Source organism: Narcine bancroftii, chromosome 13, assembly GCF_036971445.1.
Source record: "Narcine bancroftii isolate sNarBan1 chromosome 13, sNarBan1.hap1, whole genome shotgun sequence".
Taxonomy (NCBI): Eukaryota; Metazoa; Chordata; class Chondrichthyes; order Torpediniformes; family Narcinidae; genus Narcine; species Narcine bancroftii.
In genome coordinates, this window is record NC_091481.1 from 62,587,726 (window position 1) to 62,607,683 (window position 19,958).

At 48.6% G+C, this 19,958-nt stretch overlaps 1 protein-coding gene and 1 non-coding gene across 2 annotated transcripts in view; both read right to left on the reverse strand.

Annotated features, from left to right (window-relative positions):
- Nucleotides 1-2,745: 2,745 nt before the first annotated feature.
- Nucleotides 2,746-19,958, reverse strand: part of LOC138747918 (somatostatin receptor type 5-like) — a 28,919-nt gene continuing 11,706 nt past the window's right edge. Inside the window, exon 2 of the mRNA XM_069907560.1 lies at nucleotides 2,746-4,638. Within this exon, the coding sequence (XP_069763661.1) occupies nucleotides 3,420-4,607 (1,188 nt within the window). The 5' untranslated portion in view covers nucleotides 4,608-4,638 and the 3' untranslated portion in view covers nucleotides 2,746-3,419. The remainder of the gene's footprint in view (nucleotides 4,639-19,958) is intronic.
- LOC138749131 (U8 small nucleolar RNA) lies at nucleotides 11,009-11,136 on the reverse strand. The gene has a single exon (XR_011348439.1). It is a non-coding gene; the product is annotated as a U8 small nucleolar RNA (small nucleolar RNA).

A 19,958-nucleotide genomic window follows, 5' to 3' on the forward strand; every position in this document is an offset into this window, starting at 1 on the left:
CAGCTGGGCAGGCCTGGCAGCTTGACGTTCTGGACTTCTGTTGTTTCAGAAGTGATAGGACGGGGGGAATGAAAGGGGGAGGAGCGGCATTGCTCGGCAGGGAAAATTGCATTGAATAAAGGGGGGGTAGATTTGATGAGGGGGATAGACAGAGTAAATCTAGGTTGGCTTTTTTCCCCAATTGAGGGGAGGTGAGACACAAACCAGAGGACGTGAGTTAATGGTGAAAGGCAGTGATTTTCAACCATTTTCTTTCCATTCATGTACCACTGAGTAATCCCTGAGCCATCGGGGCTCTGTGACTGGTAAGGTGGGATGTGAGTGGGAAGGTTGAGAACCACTACTCTGTGCCCAATTGTTACTGAAATATTTGGCTTGAGAAGAATCGTCATTGGCCCACTTCCTTTGGAGTTGTGAAACCATGCACATAATGAGTCAATGAGGAACGATTAAAACGTGGTTTTTCAACCTTTTTCTTCCCACCCACATTTAAGCAATCCCTTACTAATCACAGAGCACCCATGGCCTAGGGATTACTTAAAGTGGGATGTGAGTGGATTTACTGTGAATACTTATTGTCTATTGATTGCCTCTCATTCAATTCGTTTACTGCTTTAGCCTTTTTTTCCAAGTGCCTGTTGTGCTGCATTGATTCATAATTTTGGTGGTACGTACGTCATGCAACGTTTATGACGATAAGCTCATTGTCCCTGGCTTGGCTGACGCCTGAACGTCCAGGGTAGAGAGTTCCAAAGGTTCACAGCTTCTGAGTCCAGACGTATCTCCTCGCTACTCAATGAATGGATGCCTTGCGAGTTACACACTCGTCCCAACTTGTAAGTTTTGACCCCCATTCCTTTGTTGTTGGCAGGTCTAAATCCCGGAACCGTCCCCCATGGCGCAGCTGCGGGGAGGCCCCTTCACCGCGCCACGGACAGTTAAACGGCCTATCGCACGCTGGCCCTGTGCGAACAAAGAGATATGTTCACGATGGAGTGAAACACAAAAGTCTGCAGACACCACGACTGAAGTGAAAACACAAAGCTGGAGAAACTCAGTGTGTAATTTGCGTAGCAAAGATCAATACATAACCAATTTTTAATTTAGTCTAGACATACAGCACAGTAACAGGCCCACAAGCCTGTGCCGCCCAATTGACCCTCAAGCCCGGTGCATTTATGAAGGGTGGGAGGAAACTGGAGACCCTGGGGAAAACCTACGTGGACACAGAGAGAAACTCTCTACAGACAGCGCAGGATTCAAACCCGGGTCCCTGGCACTGTAACAGCGTCGCACTACACTTGCCACCCAAATGTTTCGGCCTTGAGCCCTTCGTCAAGGTACGTTGATGCTGGTGCGATCCAACAGGAAACAGATCCTCCGCTTCCCATGCAGGAGGGCAGGAGGGGGGGACCCTTGGATTGGGTGGAATTTCCAAGCTGGTGCCAAATTAAACACATCGAGACTTTGTGCAGCATTTGAAACATTTAATCCGCAGGGAAGAGCGAGGAGGACAGGAAAACAACTGATCAGTGTGGACTGATCATTCGGGGTACCAGACAGTCGGAGCACGAGGCAGCCCAGTACAGGAGCACAAAACAAACCACTGGAGGGTCCCAGCGGGTCGAGCAGCATCCGTGGAGGGGAAGGAATTAGCAACACTTCAGGCCAAAGTGTTCCGTGCAGGATGCACAGGCCCTGGACTGCACAGATACATGCTACACAGACTGTACAGTTGCAGGATACACAGGACCCAGACTCTACAGGTTCAGGTTCCTGGTAAGACAAGGCTGGATAGATGTTTACAGTGTAGGGGAATTAAGGGAAATGGGAAAAGGTCAGTGGGTGGAGATGATCATCAGATCAGCCGTCATCTCATTGAATGGTGGGACAGGCTCGACGGGCTGGATGGCTCCTGTTTCCTATGTTCTCATGTAAGACAGGCACCAGGCTGCACAGGGGAGGGAGTGGATTGTACAGATACAGGCAACATAGTACTGGTAAAAACACTAGACTGTGCAGGTGACAGGCAGCAAGGTAAAGATGGAGAACATTGCACAGGTACCAGGCAGTACAGTGTACTTGTGAGGCAGCGAAGGTACAGGCCTTTCAGAGACAGGCAGCTAGTAACTTTGTACAGGCTCCCAGAGGGATACGTTCGGGTCAGAGGCAGTACAGTTCAAAGACAAGGCAGCAAGGCACAGGCACCAAAAAACAGTCAAAACACAACGCAGCAGGTCAAACAGGGTCCGTTATGTAGCAAAGATAAAGATACAGAACCGACATTTCGGGCTTCAGCCCTTCATCAAGGTCTGAACAGAATGTGGGCAGGTGCCCAAACCTAAATAGTGGGGGGGAAAGAGAAGGGTGGGAGGAGGAGCACGGTCCCACAGGCAGGAAGTGATAGGTGGAGAGGGGAGGGGGCCGCAAATGGGGAGGAGGGGGGGAATGGAGAGGGAAGGGGGCCGGGGAGCTGGAGGAAAGGAGACGGGGGAAGAGCGGGCCAGCAGGAACTGGAGAGGCCAAAGTTAACGGAGAGGGGCCCAGATGGACAATTAAATGTTGCTCCTCCAATTTATGGGCGGCCTTGGCTGGACGGTACACGAGGCCATGGCCAGACACATCATCGTGGGAGTGGGGCTCCCTTTTCGGACTGCGCTCCTCTCCCTGGCCCTACACCCCCAACCCCCCACCCCAGCCACTTTGCTCGTACCTTGATGAAGGGCCGAAGCCCGAGACGTCGGTTCTGTACCTTTATCTTTGTTACATAAAGGACGCTGTCTGACCTGCGGAGTTTCTCCAGCGTCGGGTTTTTACTTCAGTCTCTGTCTGCAGACTCTCGTGTTTTACTTCAGCCAAGAATCATGGAGCAGCGTCACAAGGCCGCAGATCGGGACGCACGCGGAATGCAGTGCAGTTACGAAACTATCGGTGATGCGTGTATCATTGCACCATCCAAGTGTCTGGTTGGCACTGTGGCACCGTCCACATGTAAGTCAGGCGCCAGGTCCCATTCGACAGTGAAGACTGCCATTAACTGCAGGCACCAAAGGTCTCAGCCCGTGAAGCAGGGCACTCCCTCCACCCTACCCTCTGCATTAGCAGGCCCAACATGTCCAGGTCCCTGAAGATACAAGAGGTGGAGGCCCTTTGGCCAGCAGGCTTCCCGGCCAGATTTCTCCCAAGGAGAATCCACCAGTCGTTGGGAGCCTCTGGACCTGGACGTTGGTGACCACCAGCGTTTGGGATTAAAAAGTAATAGGCCACATCTCTAGAAAATCCCCCCCCCCCCCAACAGCCGGGCAGAACCCTTCTTCCCTTGGCCTTGGGTCCACCCATCTCCAACCTAGCAGCAGGTCAGTTAACTCAGTGCCCAGTCTGTCCAGGGGGGAGGGAGGGGAGGGGGGGGTAATGGTGGGTTACAGGTCACTGATCTCCAATGCCCCATTCTTGGCAGTGTCGGGAAGACCTTCACCGGGCATTCTCTTGCCTGGGCTCCTGCCCAACAACCTCTCGTGGACCTGGGCCCCCTGCACCGTGCTGTTGACGAGGCACATCTCCATGTAGCTGCTCCCCGTCGCCTTGCTGCCCAGCTTCTTGTCATCCACGCGCCTGCTGGCACGGCAGAGAAGCTTCCGGAAGCCTTGCTTGAAGTTGTCTGAGAGGAAGCTGTAGATGAAGGGGTTGGCGCAGCTGTTGGCATAAGACAGCAGCACCACGAAGAAGTAGAGCCCCACCAGGGAGGGATCGGAGGGCAAGGTGGACACCAGGTTGACGATGTTCATGATGTAGAAGGGAAGCCAGCAGAAGACAAAGGCGGCCACCACCATGACCACCATCCAGGTGACCCTGCGCTCCGACTTCTTCCTCTTGGTGGACGTGGCTCGCACCTTCCTGCTGGATGACTTCAATTTGATGATAATGAGAAGGTAGCAGAGACAGATCACCAGCAGCGGTGCAAAGAAGCCCAGGGTGGCGGTATAGATGATGAAGGCAGTCGACCAGACCATGACGGGCTCCGGCCAGTTGATGTTGCAAGTGTGCATGCCGATCTTCACCGTGGAAAAGACAACGACGGGGAGCACAACCACGAAGGAGATGGCCCACACCATGACGTTGATGGCCTTGGCCACCTGCGGCCTGCGCCACCTGATGGACTTCACCGGGTGGACCACAGCCAGGTACCTGTCGATGCTCATCACCGTCAGGCAGAAGATGCTGGTGAACTGGTTGATGCCATCCACCGTCATCACCAGGCGGCACATCAGCGAACCAAAGGGCCAGTAGGACAGGGCGTTCTGAATGGCCAGGAAGGGGAGGCCCAGCATGAAGAGCTCATCTGCGATGGCCAGGTTGAGGATGTAGATGTTAGTCACCGACTCCATCTTGGCATGGCGCAGGATGACATGAATGACGAGGGTGTTGCCGCTGAGTCCGATCGCGCACACGGTGAAATACACGACAGGGATCAGGATGGCACTCCCGCTGGCCGTGGCTGTGGGCTCCAGCGTGCCATTGGCTGACAGGTTTTGAACCAGAGGTGTGGGAAGGGTGAACCCTGTTGGAGTCTGTGTGGACGTAGCCAGATGTGGGAACAGCTTCTCCATCTCCTCCCACAAGTGCAGGCGCAGAAGATTCCTGGGAGAGAAACAGCAACATTAGGGTTAACATCCACCCTGGTCTCTGATTGTCCATGTGTTCTGAAATGTCATGTTTATTTAAGCCAATATATCTGTGCATTAACAATGTTTCGCTGAAGGGAGTCATGTGATGGAGTAATGGCTGGCCAAGTGGAACCAGCCCTCTCCAGAGAAAAAAGTGTGAAAAAACAGCTCAATAAACATAAAATACAGGAAGAGAAAGAGAAAGTTACAAAGAGAAAGTTACAGAGAAGATGGGACCCAAAAGAGAAAAAGGAAAAATAACAGTGAAAAGGAAAGAAGGAAAATCACTGGAGAAGAAAGAAAAAGGCCTTACCTGCATGTCGGAGCAGAGAGCCAGCGTGGAGAGAAGCGGCCGATCTCTGGTGTTGGTGAGTCCCCAGAGGAGCGGTGTCCTCCCGAACGGCGGATTTCAAAAATGGCTCTCAGAGCCAAGAAGAGGTGTGCAACTACGCATGCGCAAAGAGTTAACGCCGGTGGGAGGGGGACTCAGCTGGGGGGCGGCCAGCTGCTAAAAGACACCCAATATCGGGGCATTCGGCTGGGGGAAGCAAGCAAGAAAGGTGAGAATGAAGGGCTGGAAGAGGATGAGCGGCAACGGGGCGATCGGCAGGGGGACGACCTGCGGCAGGAGGCCCAGTGGCGGATCGGCCTGCAGCAAGAGGCCCAGCAACAGGTCGACCTTGTGGTGGTACACCAGCAGCCTACTGCAGGAGTGTAATGGGACAGGACAACACCTGGCCGGCTGTCAATCAGTCAGCCTGAATGGATCAAGCCCCACCTGGTTGGGTGTCAATCACCCTCTGGGATATAAGCCTGCGCCGGCCTCCCGAGGCCTCACTCAGAGTTGCTGCAGCCACAGCCAGCCTGGCTCTGTGGAAGTCTTTGTGGATTAAAGCCTGTTGTACAGTCTTTATCTTTGTGTGTGTTTGATTCTGGCTAACAGCGCACCACAGACCTGCAGCAGAAGGCCCAGCAACAGGAGACACAGCAGCTGGAGGCCCAGCAAAGGTACAGAAACAGCTCACCAAAGAAGGATGAAGATACACAGATACAGAGAAGAGAAGAAGATGAGACAGACCTAGATACAGACTCAGAAGAGGAGGAAGATGACCAAGAATTTCAAATGAAAGAAGGTGGTAAAATAGAAGGACAAAGTTTAGATAAAGCCTTTTTAGAAGAACAAATGAGGTCATTAAAATTAGAATTTAGTTCAATCAAAAGAAAAATGAGAAGTGCTGAAGACATAATGCAAAGCTTAGAGTTGGTCATGACTGAAATAGGGAAAAGAGTAGAAAATGTGGAGGAACGAGAAACTGCTGCAGAATGGAGATAAATTATTTAAGAGGGAAGTTGGAAGAGAGCGGAAAAAAATTAAAGAGACACCAGATTTATTGTCACAAAAAATTGACGTATTGGAAAACTACAAAAGGAATTTATAAGAGGATGGATCCCAAAGGTGCTGGGAATGACAGATTCACATGAAGAAATTGAAATCGAAAGGGCGCATAGAGCGCTAGTACCGAAACCGCCACCACATCAAAAACCGAGATCCATATTGGTAAAACTTCTAAGATATACGACAAGAGAGAACATACTGGAGCAGGCAAGAAAGAAGGTTAGAGAAGACAATAAGCCGTTGGACTATAAGGGACAAAAAATATTTTTTTACCCGGACATAAGCTTCGAGCTTTTAAAGAAGAGGAAGGAATTCAACATGGCGAAAACAATCTTATGGAAGAAAGGGTATAACTTTATATTAAGACATCCAGCAGTACTCAAAGTATTCATTCCTGGGGAACGGAATAGACTGTTCTCAGTCTAAGAATTTTCTGAGCATTTGCAGGACAAGTAAAAGAGAGGAGGAGGAGTGACAAGGAAGACCGGCAAGAAAATATACAAAAATATGTTAATAAATATAAAGATAATGTATATATAAAGATTTAAAGATGGATAAGACAAGGAAAAAAAGAGAGAGCTTTGTTATAAACATAGGAAAATAGTGTTCTCGGTGGGGGGGGAGAATAAGGGTCACTGTGAAATCGGTTGACGCTTGTGAGTAAGTTCGCAAACCGAATGGAAAGGGGAGTTGAGGTTGCCGTCAAGGGACAGGAGGCAATCCAAGGAGGGGAGGTTCATTTGGGATTAAAGGGTTATTGCTTGTGGGGATGATTGTTGGGGTATTTCATGTCTTAAATGCATTGTCATATATTGAGATTAAAAAGGAAAACTTAAAAAACAGTAATGGAAAAAAGGGATGGAGGTGGTGGAGGCGGAAAAGAAGTGAAAATAAAGATCTAAGATGGCCACGTTGGACTTTATGACTTTCAACATTAATGGAATATATAACCAAGTTTAAGTGTATCCAGTTGGGAAAAAAAAAATCACATATAATTTAAAAGACAAAGTTACAATGTTTGAAAAAACCTGGGAACCATATATGGAACATAACAGAAAGGGCAGGCCTCGGACCACCACCACCTAAAATGCTAAGAAGATAAACACGATCAGATTTAATGTGAATAAGAAGATGATACGTCATTTTTGTTTGTTTTCCTTTTGTACAAAGATATTGTATTTTATATGTTCAATATTTACTGGTTTTGGAGGGGGGTGGGGGGGGAGGGAGGGATGGGGGAAAAAGAGAAAATTTCACTGTGAATATTTAAAGAGATGCATCTGTAAATATATTGGTTGATATGGTTCATAGTGTGATAAATAAAGAATTACAAAAAATACCAATGTTTAGCCCAGTTTATTCTATATGACCCGTGCTTACCCACAATAGTTCGTCCCCACTTGTTGTTGATGCTCCCACCCATCACTTCCATGAGAGATGCTGCCTCAAGTAGGCAACATCAGAAAGGACACCCCCCCCCCCCCCACCATCAACCTCTTCTCACTGCTACCTTGAACCTCCGCAAACCAGAACGCCACATCGGGATCGCCAAGAATCTACCTGCCCTGTTGAAACATAATATCTGGTAACTGTGAAAGTTGGGAGGGCATGTGGGTGTAAGTGCTGGAGAAACTCAGTAGGTCAGGAATGTTAGAAATAAAACACAAAATCTGCAGACACCGGGGATGAAAATGATTGACGTTTCGGGCTTGAGCCCTTCATCAAGGTACTAGGAAAATGTTGGCAGGTGCCCGAACAAAAGAATAAGGTGGGCGGGCGGAGAGAGAGGTGTGGCCACAAAGGTGGAGGAGGGAGGGAGGGGGAACAGCAGCGATCAGGAGGGATGGCTGGGGGAAGGGAGGGGAGGAGAATTGGGCAGGGGAAGGGAACAGGGAGGGGGAGAGCGGGGTAGCAGAAACCTAGAGATTTCTGCTAAGTTTCTCCAGGATCTTTGAAAGGTTCCTTCTCTTGTCACATAATAGCCCATTGAAAATGTAATACACAGGGTATCCAGCACTAAATATAAGCAGGATGATTACAACCAAATCATTAGATAAACTATGAAACCGATGGCAGTTTGGGCCCTTTTTGGCATGTGCTTTATAAAATGTTAAACAACTTTTTTTTCCTTCATTCAAAGATGGATGTGTTGCTCAATACAGTAAAACGGCTGGTATCTAGATAGGTAGTTGCTGGATAAGTGAATTTGCCGGTTGCTTGAGATTGTGTGATGCATGATCCAACCACTAGGGGGCGTAATTTGTTAACCTTTGTACTTTTTAGCCTATTTATTTCCACGATTTTGTGGCCAGTTGCTTCAATTCCAGATCTTACTGCACGTGACACACTCCGACTTCCGTAAGGCAAAGAGTCGCCATGAGCATTTCTCAGCGGCCCTAATAACAGGAGGGTCCTTCCAGCGCTCCCGCTGCCTCGGCACTCCGGTTCAAACCGTTGGCCACCCAAGCTCCAGATCCAAACCTCCAACACAATCAGCAAGCCTCCAGCGCCCTAGCCCCCTTTGGGAACCCTCCTTGCCCTCAGCTCCCACTCAACTCCCATACCCAGTTCCCATGAGGCAGTCTCCAGCAGTGTTTATTGCACTGTGAACCTTTATCTATAAAACAGATATATTTATTATCTGTTTTCCCTCATGTGGAAATGAAATTTGTACTGATATTTTTCAGTCCATTTTATGTATTCATGTAGAGAACTGGTCACTGCAGATCTGGCCACAGATACCATTGCAATAAATGCAATGAAACAGGGGAATACAACCCAGTCCTCATCGAGGGCTCAGCAGTGGAGAGGGCCTGTGTGTGTCTGTCTTGTATCTCCCCGCTTCTCTCTCTTTTACCTTATGCTATCCAATTAGCACTCCTTATCCATTAAGCTGCTTTCAGATGGGCAGAATACCCCAGCGTAAAGCGGCCAAAAATATCCGAATCCGGCTGTCCTGGGTGTCAACACCTCCGAGGATCCGTCCAGAAGCCTCCATGTCGACGCAATCATGGAGAAGGCTCACTTTGCGGGGAGATTTGATATGTCAGCAAAGATACTCGGAAACTTCTACAGGTGGACCGTGGAGAGCATTCTGGCCGGTTGCATCACTGCCTGGTATGGAGGCGCCAACTCTCAGGACAAGAATAAACTCCAGAGGGTTGTTAACTCGGCCTGCGACATGACAGTCTTTACTCCATCGAGGACATCTACACGAGGCGGTCTTAAAAAAGCAGCCTCTGTCCTCAAGGATCCCCCACCCCCCAGTCCATGCCCTCTGCTACCATCAGGAAAAAGGTACAGGAGCCTAAATACGAGCTCTCAGCGGCACAGGGACAGCTTCTTCTCTGCTGCCATCAGATTCCTGAATAATCAATGAACCAAAGACACCGCCTCATTTTGTCATTTTCTTTTATTTATTTTTTAGTGGTGGGGGTGGGGTCCAACTCCAACCTTCCTGTGATTGCACTGGTGCTCCCGGTTCCACAGACATACGGGGTTAAATCAAGTTTACTGTCATCTGACTGCACAATCATTGCTCTCCGGACCTCGGCGCAAAGTATGCAAGCACACAGCCAGACATAGTACACATACATACCACACAAATTCATGTACACACACAGGGCAAGTCTCACAGCACCCATAAAGGGAAAGCTATATTCTCTGAGCTTGAGTGAAATGAAGACAAGGCTGGGGAAAGGGAGACTCAAGCCACTTTCAGGTGGAATAGCTGGGAGAACATGGCTCCAGAGCCAGCTGCAGGTGCGCGCAAAGCGACGTTCAGGTGGTAGTGCTAAAGGCACTGTTCTGGCACCTGAAAGGTCCGTAGCGGGGAGAGGCGCCGTGGAGCAAATGCCGGCTCCTGTCGACTGCGGCCGTAGTCCCGCCCGCTTTCAAGTGCCTAGGGGGAGCGCTCGGAGGCGGAGAATGCACTCACTCGAGGAGCGTTGGGCAAGTACTCCTCAGGTTTCAGGTGGCCTCCTAACAGCTGCATTCAGGTATTTTAGGCCACTTTACGCTGTTATATGGCGAGGTCTCCACTGGCCACCGTGACAGAGGTGCACCAAAGAAAAGGTACAAGGACTGCCTAAAGAAATCTCTTGGAGCCTGCCACATTAACCACCGCCAGTGGGCTGATATCGCCTCAAACCGTGCATCTTGGCGCCTCACAGTTCGGCGGGCAGCAACCTCCTTTGAAGAAGACCGCAGAGCCCACCTCACTGACAAAAGACAAAGGAGGAAAAGCCCAACCCCAACCAACCAATTTTCCCCTGCAACCGTGTCTGCCTGTCCCGCATCGGACTTGTCAGCCACAAACGAGCCTGCAGCTGACGTGGACATTTACCCCCTCCATAAATCTTTGTCCGCGAAGCCAAGCCAAAGACAAAGACGCTGGGGCATTCTGGCCATCTGAAAGCAGCTTAATGGATAAGGAGTGCTAATTGGATAGCATAAGAAGCAGGGAGATACAAGACAGACACACACAGGTAGGTCTGCTACACAGGTAGGTCTGCTACTAGTCGGACTGTAGCCCTTCCCTGCGAATATCACTGAACATCCCACTGCAATGCACAAGAGAGAATATCCTCATTTATTCCGTCACACAGAACTCGGGGGAAAGAGAGAGGGGGACAGACACGCACAGGTCCGCTGCCATTCAAGAGTGTAGCCCTTACCTGCGAATAGCACTGCAAGACCCATTAAAGAGCGAGCACCACCTTGCAGCGTTACAACCAATGCATCAAGGGGGCAGATCCTCATTCATTCAATCACACAGGGGAAAGAGAGAGAAAGGAATAAGACAGACACGCAGGTCTGCAGCCAGTCAGACTGTGACCCATTGCACATGCTCACACAGAACTCGGGTAGGGAAGAGTAATAAGGCCAAGATTTCGAAGCGGTACATCCCCACCAGCTCTCTCTCACTGCAAGATTGATCATCGGTGGGATCAGAATGGCCCCGAGGGGTTGTTAGATCCTCGGGGGAGGAGTTAGTTAATCACTGACTCATGAAACCCATTCATCATTTCTGCTGCAAACGAATTTGCAACAGGTAAGGATATACCTCACCGATGATGGCCAGCATACGCTGGCCGCCCCAGTCCCCACAGATGGCAACACCTATTTAAGTTAGGGCGAGCAGCTCTGTTCTACGCAGTTATCCGCCACGGGTCGCCGCCTCTGGACAGATCCCAGTTCTCCCCCGGTTTGCCCAAAACGCCCCACTAAAACCGGTTCACTCCGGATCACTCAGCCCATAATGCCTTGCAGGATATTTGAATGCGCCGGCTAAAGGAGGTGTGTCCAACATGCCCGTCAGGCCCAATGGGCGGGGCTATAGAGGCAAGCCTGCAAACTCGGCTTTGACAGGCAGCACTCCCAGCGGCTTTGCAGAGCCTTTTCTTCCCTCCCCACACTGGGTCCTTGTCACTGTTCTTTGCTTGACCCTCGAGGAAGGGCTCAGACCCGAACTGTCGGTCATTTATCGTCACCTCCCGGCCGGGCGCCTCTGGCGTTTACTGCGTGCTTTTGCTGCAATCGCTGGGTCCGCAGACTTTCTCGTGTCACTTAATCTGATGTTGCACCCGCCCAGACCAAACCTGCACGGTTCTGGGCAGGAAAATCTTGTCCGCTGGCCAGAGATATCATCGCCTGACAGGACAGGGTCTGGTCAGCTTAGACCAGGAGAAGGCTTTGGACTGGATATCTCACACGCATTAAATAGGCTTTTGTTTGCTGGGGAGGGGGGTGGGGTTCTCCAGCACTTTCGTCTATTAAAGTGCAATCACAGCATCGGCAGACTTTCCTGTTTGACTCCTTTGTTTCGTTGTGACACTACCTGCTGTAGTTAACCATTTTATTCAGGCCAAACTTTGTGAGGAGTTCGAGGAGATTCGGTTCGTCATCGAAGCCTCTACAGGTGGACCGCGGAGAGCATTCTGGCTGGTTGCATCACTGCCTGGTGCGGAGGCGCCAACTCTCAGGACAAGAAAAATCTCCAGAGGGTTGTTAACTCGGCCTGTGACGTCACGGGCACCAGACTTCACTCCCTCGAGGTCATTGACAAGAGGCCGTGTCTTGAGAAAAGCAGCCTCTGTCCTCAAAGACCGCCCCCCCCCCCCCCCCTTCACCGCCCCAGGCCGTGCCCTCTTCACTCTGCTACCATCAGGGATAAAGGTACAGGAGCCTGACGACGAGCCCTCAGCGGCACAGGGACAGCTCCTTCCCCTCCGCAATCAGATCCCTGAGTGGGCAATGAACCAGGGGCACTGCCTCACTTTGACGTGTCTCGCGCTTTTTTTTTTAAACTTATTTTGTAAGGTGGTTTATATAAATGTTTGCACTGCTGCAAAACAACGAATTTTATATCATGGCTCATGACAGCAAATTCTGATTAAGTAGGGGTTGACTTGTCTGGATAGCACATATCTCATTACACATGACTACAAGCAATTTAATTGTATTCAACTCAGATTTCCGGGATGTGCAGTGTTTAGAATTCGACCAGAGCGTGGGCTGTTAGACCTTCTGGAGCTGTTTGCATTGGAGCAGGGACAATTAATTGATTTGATATCTAAAATTGAAGGCTTAGTTCTATTGGCCTGAGAGTCATTAAACGCAGGAGACAGACTTAAAGCAGTTGGCAAGTTACAGAGTACTGCGAATATCTTACAGAGTTATAACAGAGCACTATGATTATAGAAAAAGTTATTAAGAAGCAAGTTGTTATGACCCGGAAAGAATTTGGGAGCAGAATTCATGCATCAATTTAACTGAAGAAATTTTTGGGGACGTATTGGGGAAGTGGATGTCTCCACCAATGCACACAGGCATTTCGACAATGACTTTTCAACTTCAAGTTCATTGTCACGTGGCCTGAGGGGCAGTGAGAATTTTTGTTTTGCGAGCAGTCCTGTTAGACATCCCATGCATATTACAGGACGTAAAATATAGTACAGCTGTGCAGTTATAGAGAGAGGCCAATTCGAATGGAGTAAGGCAATGTTATCTTCTATCATGAACTTTACATTTTTAATGTATTGTTGCGCGAGTATAAAAGCAGCCTGGAATCTTGATGTCAATTCAGGAGTCTTTTAACAGCGGGAAAGAAACTGTCTTTGAATCTGGGGTGCGTGATTTCATACTTTGGAATCTTCCCAACTGCTCAGTGTCAAGTTTCTTGTCATCTGATTGCACAAGTGCACCCCGACAAAACAGCATTCTCCAGTCCTCGGTGCAAAACACCCAAACACGCAACTAGACATAACACACACGCAGACAAATATAAGGGTCTCGGAGGGTTAGCGTGAACAGTTCCTTTGGTCATTTAGCGTTCTCACTGCCCGGGGGAAGAACTTATTCCTCAGCCTGGTGGTGCTGGCTCTGATCCTCCTGTATCTCTTTCCTGATGGGAGCAGCTGAAAGATGCTGTGTGGGGGGTAAGTGGAAAGGGTCCTCAATGATTTTGCACACCCTCTTCAGACAATGATCCTGGTAGATCACGTCGATGTGGGGGGGGGGCAAGATTCCAGTGATTCTCTCTGGCACACTTGAGGTTCTGTGGATTGACCTCCGATCCATTTCTCTGCACCAACTGAACCGCACTGTGATGCAGCTGTCCAGGATGCTCTCGATAGAACTCCTGCAGAAAGTTGGCATGATGGCGGCTGGTAGCCTTTCCTGCTTCAGTCTTCTCAGGAAGTGCAGTCGCTGCTGTGCCTTCCTGACAAATGAGGAGATGTTGAGTGTCCAGGATAGGTGATTAGTTAACTCCAAGGAACATGGTGCTCTCCGCTCTCTCCGCACCATTGGAGACGTTTATGCCAAGAAGCATCTCCAACTCAGCACCACTAATGCGGACTTGGGAGTGAGCAACACCCTGTTGCTGAAGTCTGCAATGCCAAAACAGGTTAAAAAGGAAGTTTACTTACCGAGGCATATCGGGTCCTCCAGTGACAGATATAAAGCCCATCCTTACGGACACTTCCTCGATACATTCTCAAGGATAAGGAGGCTTATCTCCCATTTACTGCCACTGCCAGACCAAAATTAGTTCAAGTCCCATTGCAGAAATTGCCAACTTTGGCAGGAAAGTGGGGAGCAGTTGTTGAGTTCCAAGATGCAGAAGGGGATGTGGGAGTTCTGGTGTATGATGCAGGAAGCCATGAAGGTTGAGACGGTGGTGAAGAAGGCAAATGCGATCGATGCTACCGTTCATGTCAAGAGGAATAGAATACAAGAGCAGGGATGTGATGTTGAGGCTTTATAAGGCACTGGTGAGACATCACTTGGGGTATTTAAAGCAGTTTTGGGCTCCTCATTTAAGAAAGGATGTGGAAATGAAAGAGAAGGTTCTGAGGATATTCACAAGGATGATTCCAGGAATGAACGGCTTATCATACGAGGAGCGTTTGTCAGGTCTTGGCCTGTTACTCATTGGAATTTAGGAGAATGGGGGGAGGGGGGGCTCTCATTGAGAAATTTTGAATGTTGAAAGGAGTGGACAGAGTAGATGTCGAACAGTGGTTTCCCAAGATGGAAGAGTCCAGGACAAGAGGGCACAACTGCAGGAGGGAAGGTGTCTGCTGAGAACAGAGGTGCGTGGGAAATTTTTTTAGCCAGAGAGTGGTGAATTCGTGGTCACAGGTTGTTGTGGAGGCCAGGTCACTGGGTGTATTTAAGGGAGAGATTGATCGGTTCTTGATTAGCCAGGGAATTGAAAGGTTATGGGGAGAAGGCCTGGCAGTGGGGTTGAGTGGGAGAATGTTTGCATGGCAGGGTGGACCTGATGGGCTGAATGGCCTATGTCTTATGGTCTTAATTATAAAGAGTGAGTGTGGGTGAATGAATTGGAGCACGACCAGAATGAGCAAATGTGTTCGATTGTATAGGGCAGTGACAACTATGTCTGAGTCAACTCCTTATTCAATGAAGGATGTTAACTGGTGGCAATTCAGATCAGTTGCATTGAATTGTTGTGTCACAGGTCAAACCACATAGAAATATGCTCTTTGACCCGAGTCCACAACGAGCATCAACTGCCCATCTACTAGACCAGTGGTTCCCAAACTTTTTTGGGCCCCACACCCCTAAAAAAATTTTAATATGTTCTCGCACCCTTTAAAGTAATAATTTATTTAAGAATAAAGGTGAAGGTGACCAAAACAATTTTTAATAATATATAAACAAAAATGAAACATATGGAAAAGAAAAAATATTACAACAAATTAAAAGTTGCATAAATCCTACAAAAAAAATTAAATTTTCATCCAATTTAAATGTCCCAATTAAAAAAGTTATAGGGCGATGCCATTTAAAAGGAAACAGCGCGTCGAAATGCGCTAAAATTCATAGACAATCTCATTCTATTGAATAGAGAGAAAAGAGGACATCCCCATCTTTAATTTGGACTTTAAAATAAATAAATAAATAAATAGATCGATATTTTCATCTTGAATATATAGGACAGTACCCTTAATATAAACAAAAAAAAACCTGAAATGTTATCTCGCACCCCCAGGGGGTGCGAGCTCCCCTGGTTGGGAAACCCTGTACTAGACGAATACTTGAAATAGGTGGGATGGCTTTATCAGGTGTGTAAGGACGAGCAAGGCTTCCCTGGGTTTAGAGAAGGGAGAAGGAACTTGATTGGATCCTTGACAAGTTAAGTGATGAGAGGATATTTAAGAATACGTCCCCAAGAAGGCTGCGATGGAGTGGAGACAGTCACCCACCTCTTCACTGAATGCGTGACCTCGTCAGGGTTCATCCCCAGCACCATGACAGATCTACGGGCTGTTCCCATACGACACAGTGTCAGACATCCGGAACCCACCAGAAGACCATCTGGCGGGGAAAGACGCACTTGGGTCGGCCTGAAGCCTGTTGGTCTTCCAGCTCACAGAGATGGCGGCGAGAGAACGCTGCCATTCAAGCCACAGGAGTGTGTGCTGAGGGGCACACTAAGGCTTGGGTGCGAGCAAAGCGAGGATGCTGTGGGGAAGGACTGCAGTCTGGAGTCCTCCCATTACCGGGCACCGAGGGGCTGAGACCGAGCGGAAGCCCCTCAAGCAACACAGAGCGGTGGGGGAGAAACAACAAGGTGCCACGGTGTAAATAGAATCAAATGTAACCATGTACAGTGATGGAAATGTATGGGTATGGAATCAAGGGTGGGAAGAGACTTTGAACAATTTTTCTTTTGTAAGTAATTTATTGTGAATAATGTCTATTTTTGGTGTATATATTTTAAAAAAAAGTTTCTAGCCATTTACAAATCAGGAGGAGCATAGATAAGGTGAACGACAGCCTAAAAAGGGAAGGGAGAAGTTTAACGATGGAGGAGAAAGATGGGGGGGGCAACTTTTCACTCTGAGGGTGGTGGGCATCCAGAATAAGATGCCAGTGGTAGAGGCAGGGGCAACTACAACATTTAGGCATTTAGTTAATGCTGGAGAAACTCAGAAGGCCCTGCAGCATCCAAAGGAGATAATGATGTATAACCCATCCGATCCAAAAGTTGTGTCACATGTGGATAGGGTTGTAAAGAGAGCTCTTGGCGTGTTGGCCTTCATAAATCAAAGTATTGACTACAGGAGTTGGGATGTTGTGCTAAAGTTGTGTAAGTTTTGAGACCAAATTTGGAGGATTGTGTGCAGTTTTCGTCACCTAACTACAGGAAAGATATCAATAAGATTGAAAGAATGCAGAGAAAATTTACTAGGATGTTGCCCAGACTTCAGGGAAAGGCTAAACAGGTTAGGACTTTATTCTCTGGAGTGTAGAAGAATGAGATAGAGGTATTAAAGATTCTGAGGGGGACAGACAGAGTAAATATAAGCTTTTTCCACTGAGGATAGATGAGATACAAACTAGAGGGCATGGGTTATGGATAAAAGGGGAAAAGTTAAGGGGGAACAGGAGAGGAACTTCATCACTCAGAGAGTGGAATGAGCTTCCAGCTGAAGTGGTAAATGCAGGCTTGACTTCAACATTTAAGAAGAATTTGGACGGGTACATGGATGGGAGAGCAGGACAGTGGGATGAGGCACGAAAAAGTGGTTCAGCACAGACTAGAGGGGTTGAAGTAATTATTCTATGATTCTATGGTTCAATGTTTCCTGCCTGAACCCTTCTACGATCACTGCAGGACCTGCCGAGTTTCTCCAGAACTTTTGTGTAATAACTACAATCACAGCTTTTGCAGACTTTTCAGTTTAAGAGATTCATACAGGTACCTGGATAGGAAAGGTTCACAGGGAGAATGGAGCAAAACTTCCTTCATAGTGTGATAATGCCTGCGCCCATCTGCATACCTCCCTGTAGGGGGCGACCCACTGTACCTGCAGGGAGGTAACCAGGGAGGCTGGCTCCACCAACCCTGCCAATCACCGGCCCCATATAAAGGCTCTTGGGAAGGAGTAGAGAGCATGGATCCCGAAGGGAAACTGAAACTTGCGTGCAAGTTTTAAGCTAATTAAAGCCTTCGTAACTTGAGTCTGTTTGTTCGTACTCCAGTGCGTCAAAGGCAGTGCAAGCAGAGACTCTCACTAATTTTACGATTCAAGATCCAAAATTCAATTTATTGTCATATAATAAAAACAGTGTCATATTACATAAAATTGCCTTTGGTCTGTGGTAAGGCAGACAGATTCGTCATCCGCAGAAATTACCTGAAGCACCTCTTGCAAACAAAGAGTTCCACATCCCCTCTTTCTCCCACCAGAGTCACTGAGTGTCCGTGGATTTTCCCCCAGCAGCCTCACAGACCAGACCAAACCATCAGCAACCCAAGCCCCCAGATCTCAACCTCCGACACTATCAGGTCCCCTTCAGTGCCCTCAGTAGCTGCTCGCATCCTGGTTCCGATCCCCAGTAGCCCCTTCAGCCGGTCTCGAGCCAGCCCGGCGGTCCGCTGCCCAGTGTGAACCCCTCGACTGCAGCCTCCAGCCTGCGTGGTTTCCTCGCCTCGAGTCGCCAGCAGCAAGTGCTTTAAAAGTTCTCGGTAGGTGGAGGGCAGAGCCGGAGGCTGCAATCAGACCAGCCACGATCCCAACTAAATCACCAGTCAGGTGACTGGCCCGTTCCTCCTCCTGACGACAGGTGCGTCTGTAGTAAAGGCACCCCCCACTCTGGACCTGCTGAACGCACACCGGCCCAGAGACCTTGCCTCACCCAAATGCACGCAGACATTCACTGGCACATTGGAAGTGATGAGAGTTTATAATCAACAACATGGCATTCTGTTTTATGTCACGACACCAGAAGTCTGAAAATGTTTTACAGCCAGAGGATTGCTTTTTAATTGAAGTCATCTGCACTGCTCCAACACAGGAAAAGAGCAAACATAGCAAGCTGCCACAAATATCAGATGCAATAATGGCTCGGTAAGCTGCTGTACAGAAGGGATAACATCCCCGGGATACCAAGATCTACTGCCCTTTGTCAAAATTCAAATTTATTGTCAGAGTACACCCACGATATCATGTATAACCCTGGGATTCTTTTCTCTGTGGGCCAGGCAGAATTTTTACTTATCGGTAGTGGAAAAAAAACCTGCTCTTGAGAAAAAATACGCACACAAAAGCGAGAAATGCGAACAAAGATAGAAATGGAAGGAAGCAAATGGCGGTTAGCGCCGTGCTGTCACAGCATGGTCTAAGAGTGGATGATGTCTCAACCAGCCACCGAGTTGGACCTGAACTCGTCACGGACGCCAGGTGTGAGCCAGCTGCCTGGAGATCGTCCAGCCCTCAGGCTTCACCTTGGAGAGAATGCAGGGCCAACATCTGGTGCACCTGTGCAGCCTCGTGGGGCAGTGGGTCTCACCAACCTTGAGGTTTCTCCACCTTCCACGTGGTAGTCAACCTTTGATTGTTTGAAAACAAAGACAGTTGCACAGATTTTTAAAAATCGCTTTGCAAAGCGTGAGAACTCTGTTACAGCAAGAGGCATGGACTTGAACGGCTTATCTCACTGTCCAGAGAGTCTGCTCGTGGCTTAAAAATAATGTATTCTTGTACCTTCAGACCCCGAGGTTTCTAGAATATTCAAACAGATTGCTCCATAAGGAATACAGCATGGTCACAGGCCATTTCAGCCAATGAGTCCATGGCACCCAATTGACCTACACCCCCGATACATTTCAAATGAAGAAAAACAGAGCCCCCCTCCCCCGGGAAATACTCCACAGACACTGGGAAAATGTACAGACAGCAATGGATTCAAACCCCGGTCCCGATCACTGGTGATGTAAAGGCATTGTGCTAACCGCTATCTCAACCATGTCACCCCCCCACCTTGAAATTCTCTTGGGATTCATTAATCAGGGTTGTATGCCTTACCCAGTGTGCCTTACCCAATAGTTAATAATCTTTCACTACCTGACCAAATAAGTCGGTTCTTATCAGCTCCAGCTGATAACAAGACAGAATGGAGCGCGAATATATTCTGCCTTCCAGTCAGTATATTAAAACACATTCTCACAAGGAGCCCCTGAAATTTTGACAAATTACGTGAACTTCCAGCTTTAACTTGGAAGGCCCTGAACCCTTATTTCCATCACTGACTCTTTTACAGTTAGCGCAGCTCCTTTACCGCGCCAGCGATCGGGACCGGGGTTTGAATCCCACACTGTCGGTACGTTCTCTCTGTGTCTGTGTGGGTTTTTCCCCAGGGGCTCCGGTTTCCTCCCATCATTCAAAACGTACCGGGGGTGTGGGTCAATGGGGTATAAATTTTACTTTAGAAGCATCAAAGTGAGATGATGTCTCAAGAAGGCATAAAGGGCCCTCCACCCACCCTTTCCCCGTCACCCTGGTCACAACCTCTTCTCACTGCTACTTCAGGCAGAAGTTACAGAAGCCTGAAGACCAGCTCAAGAAAAGAATTTTTCCAAC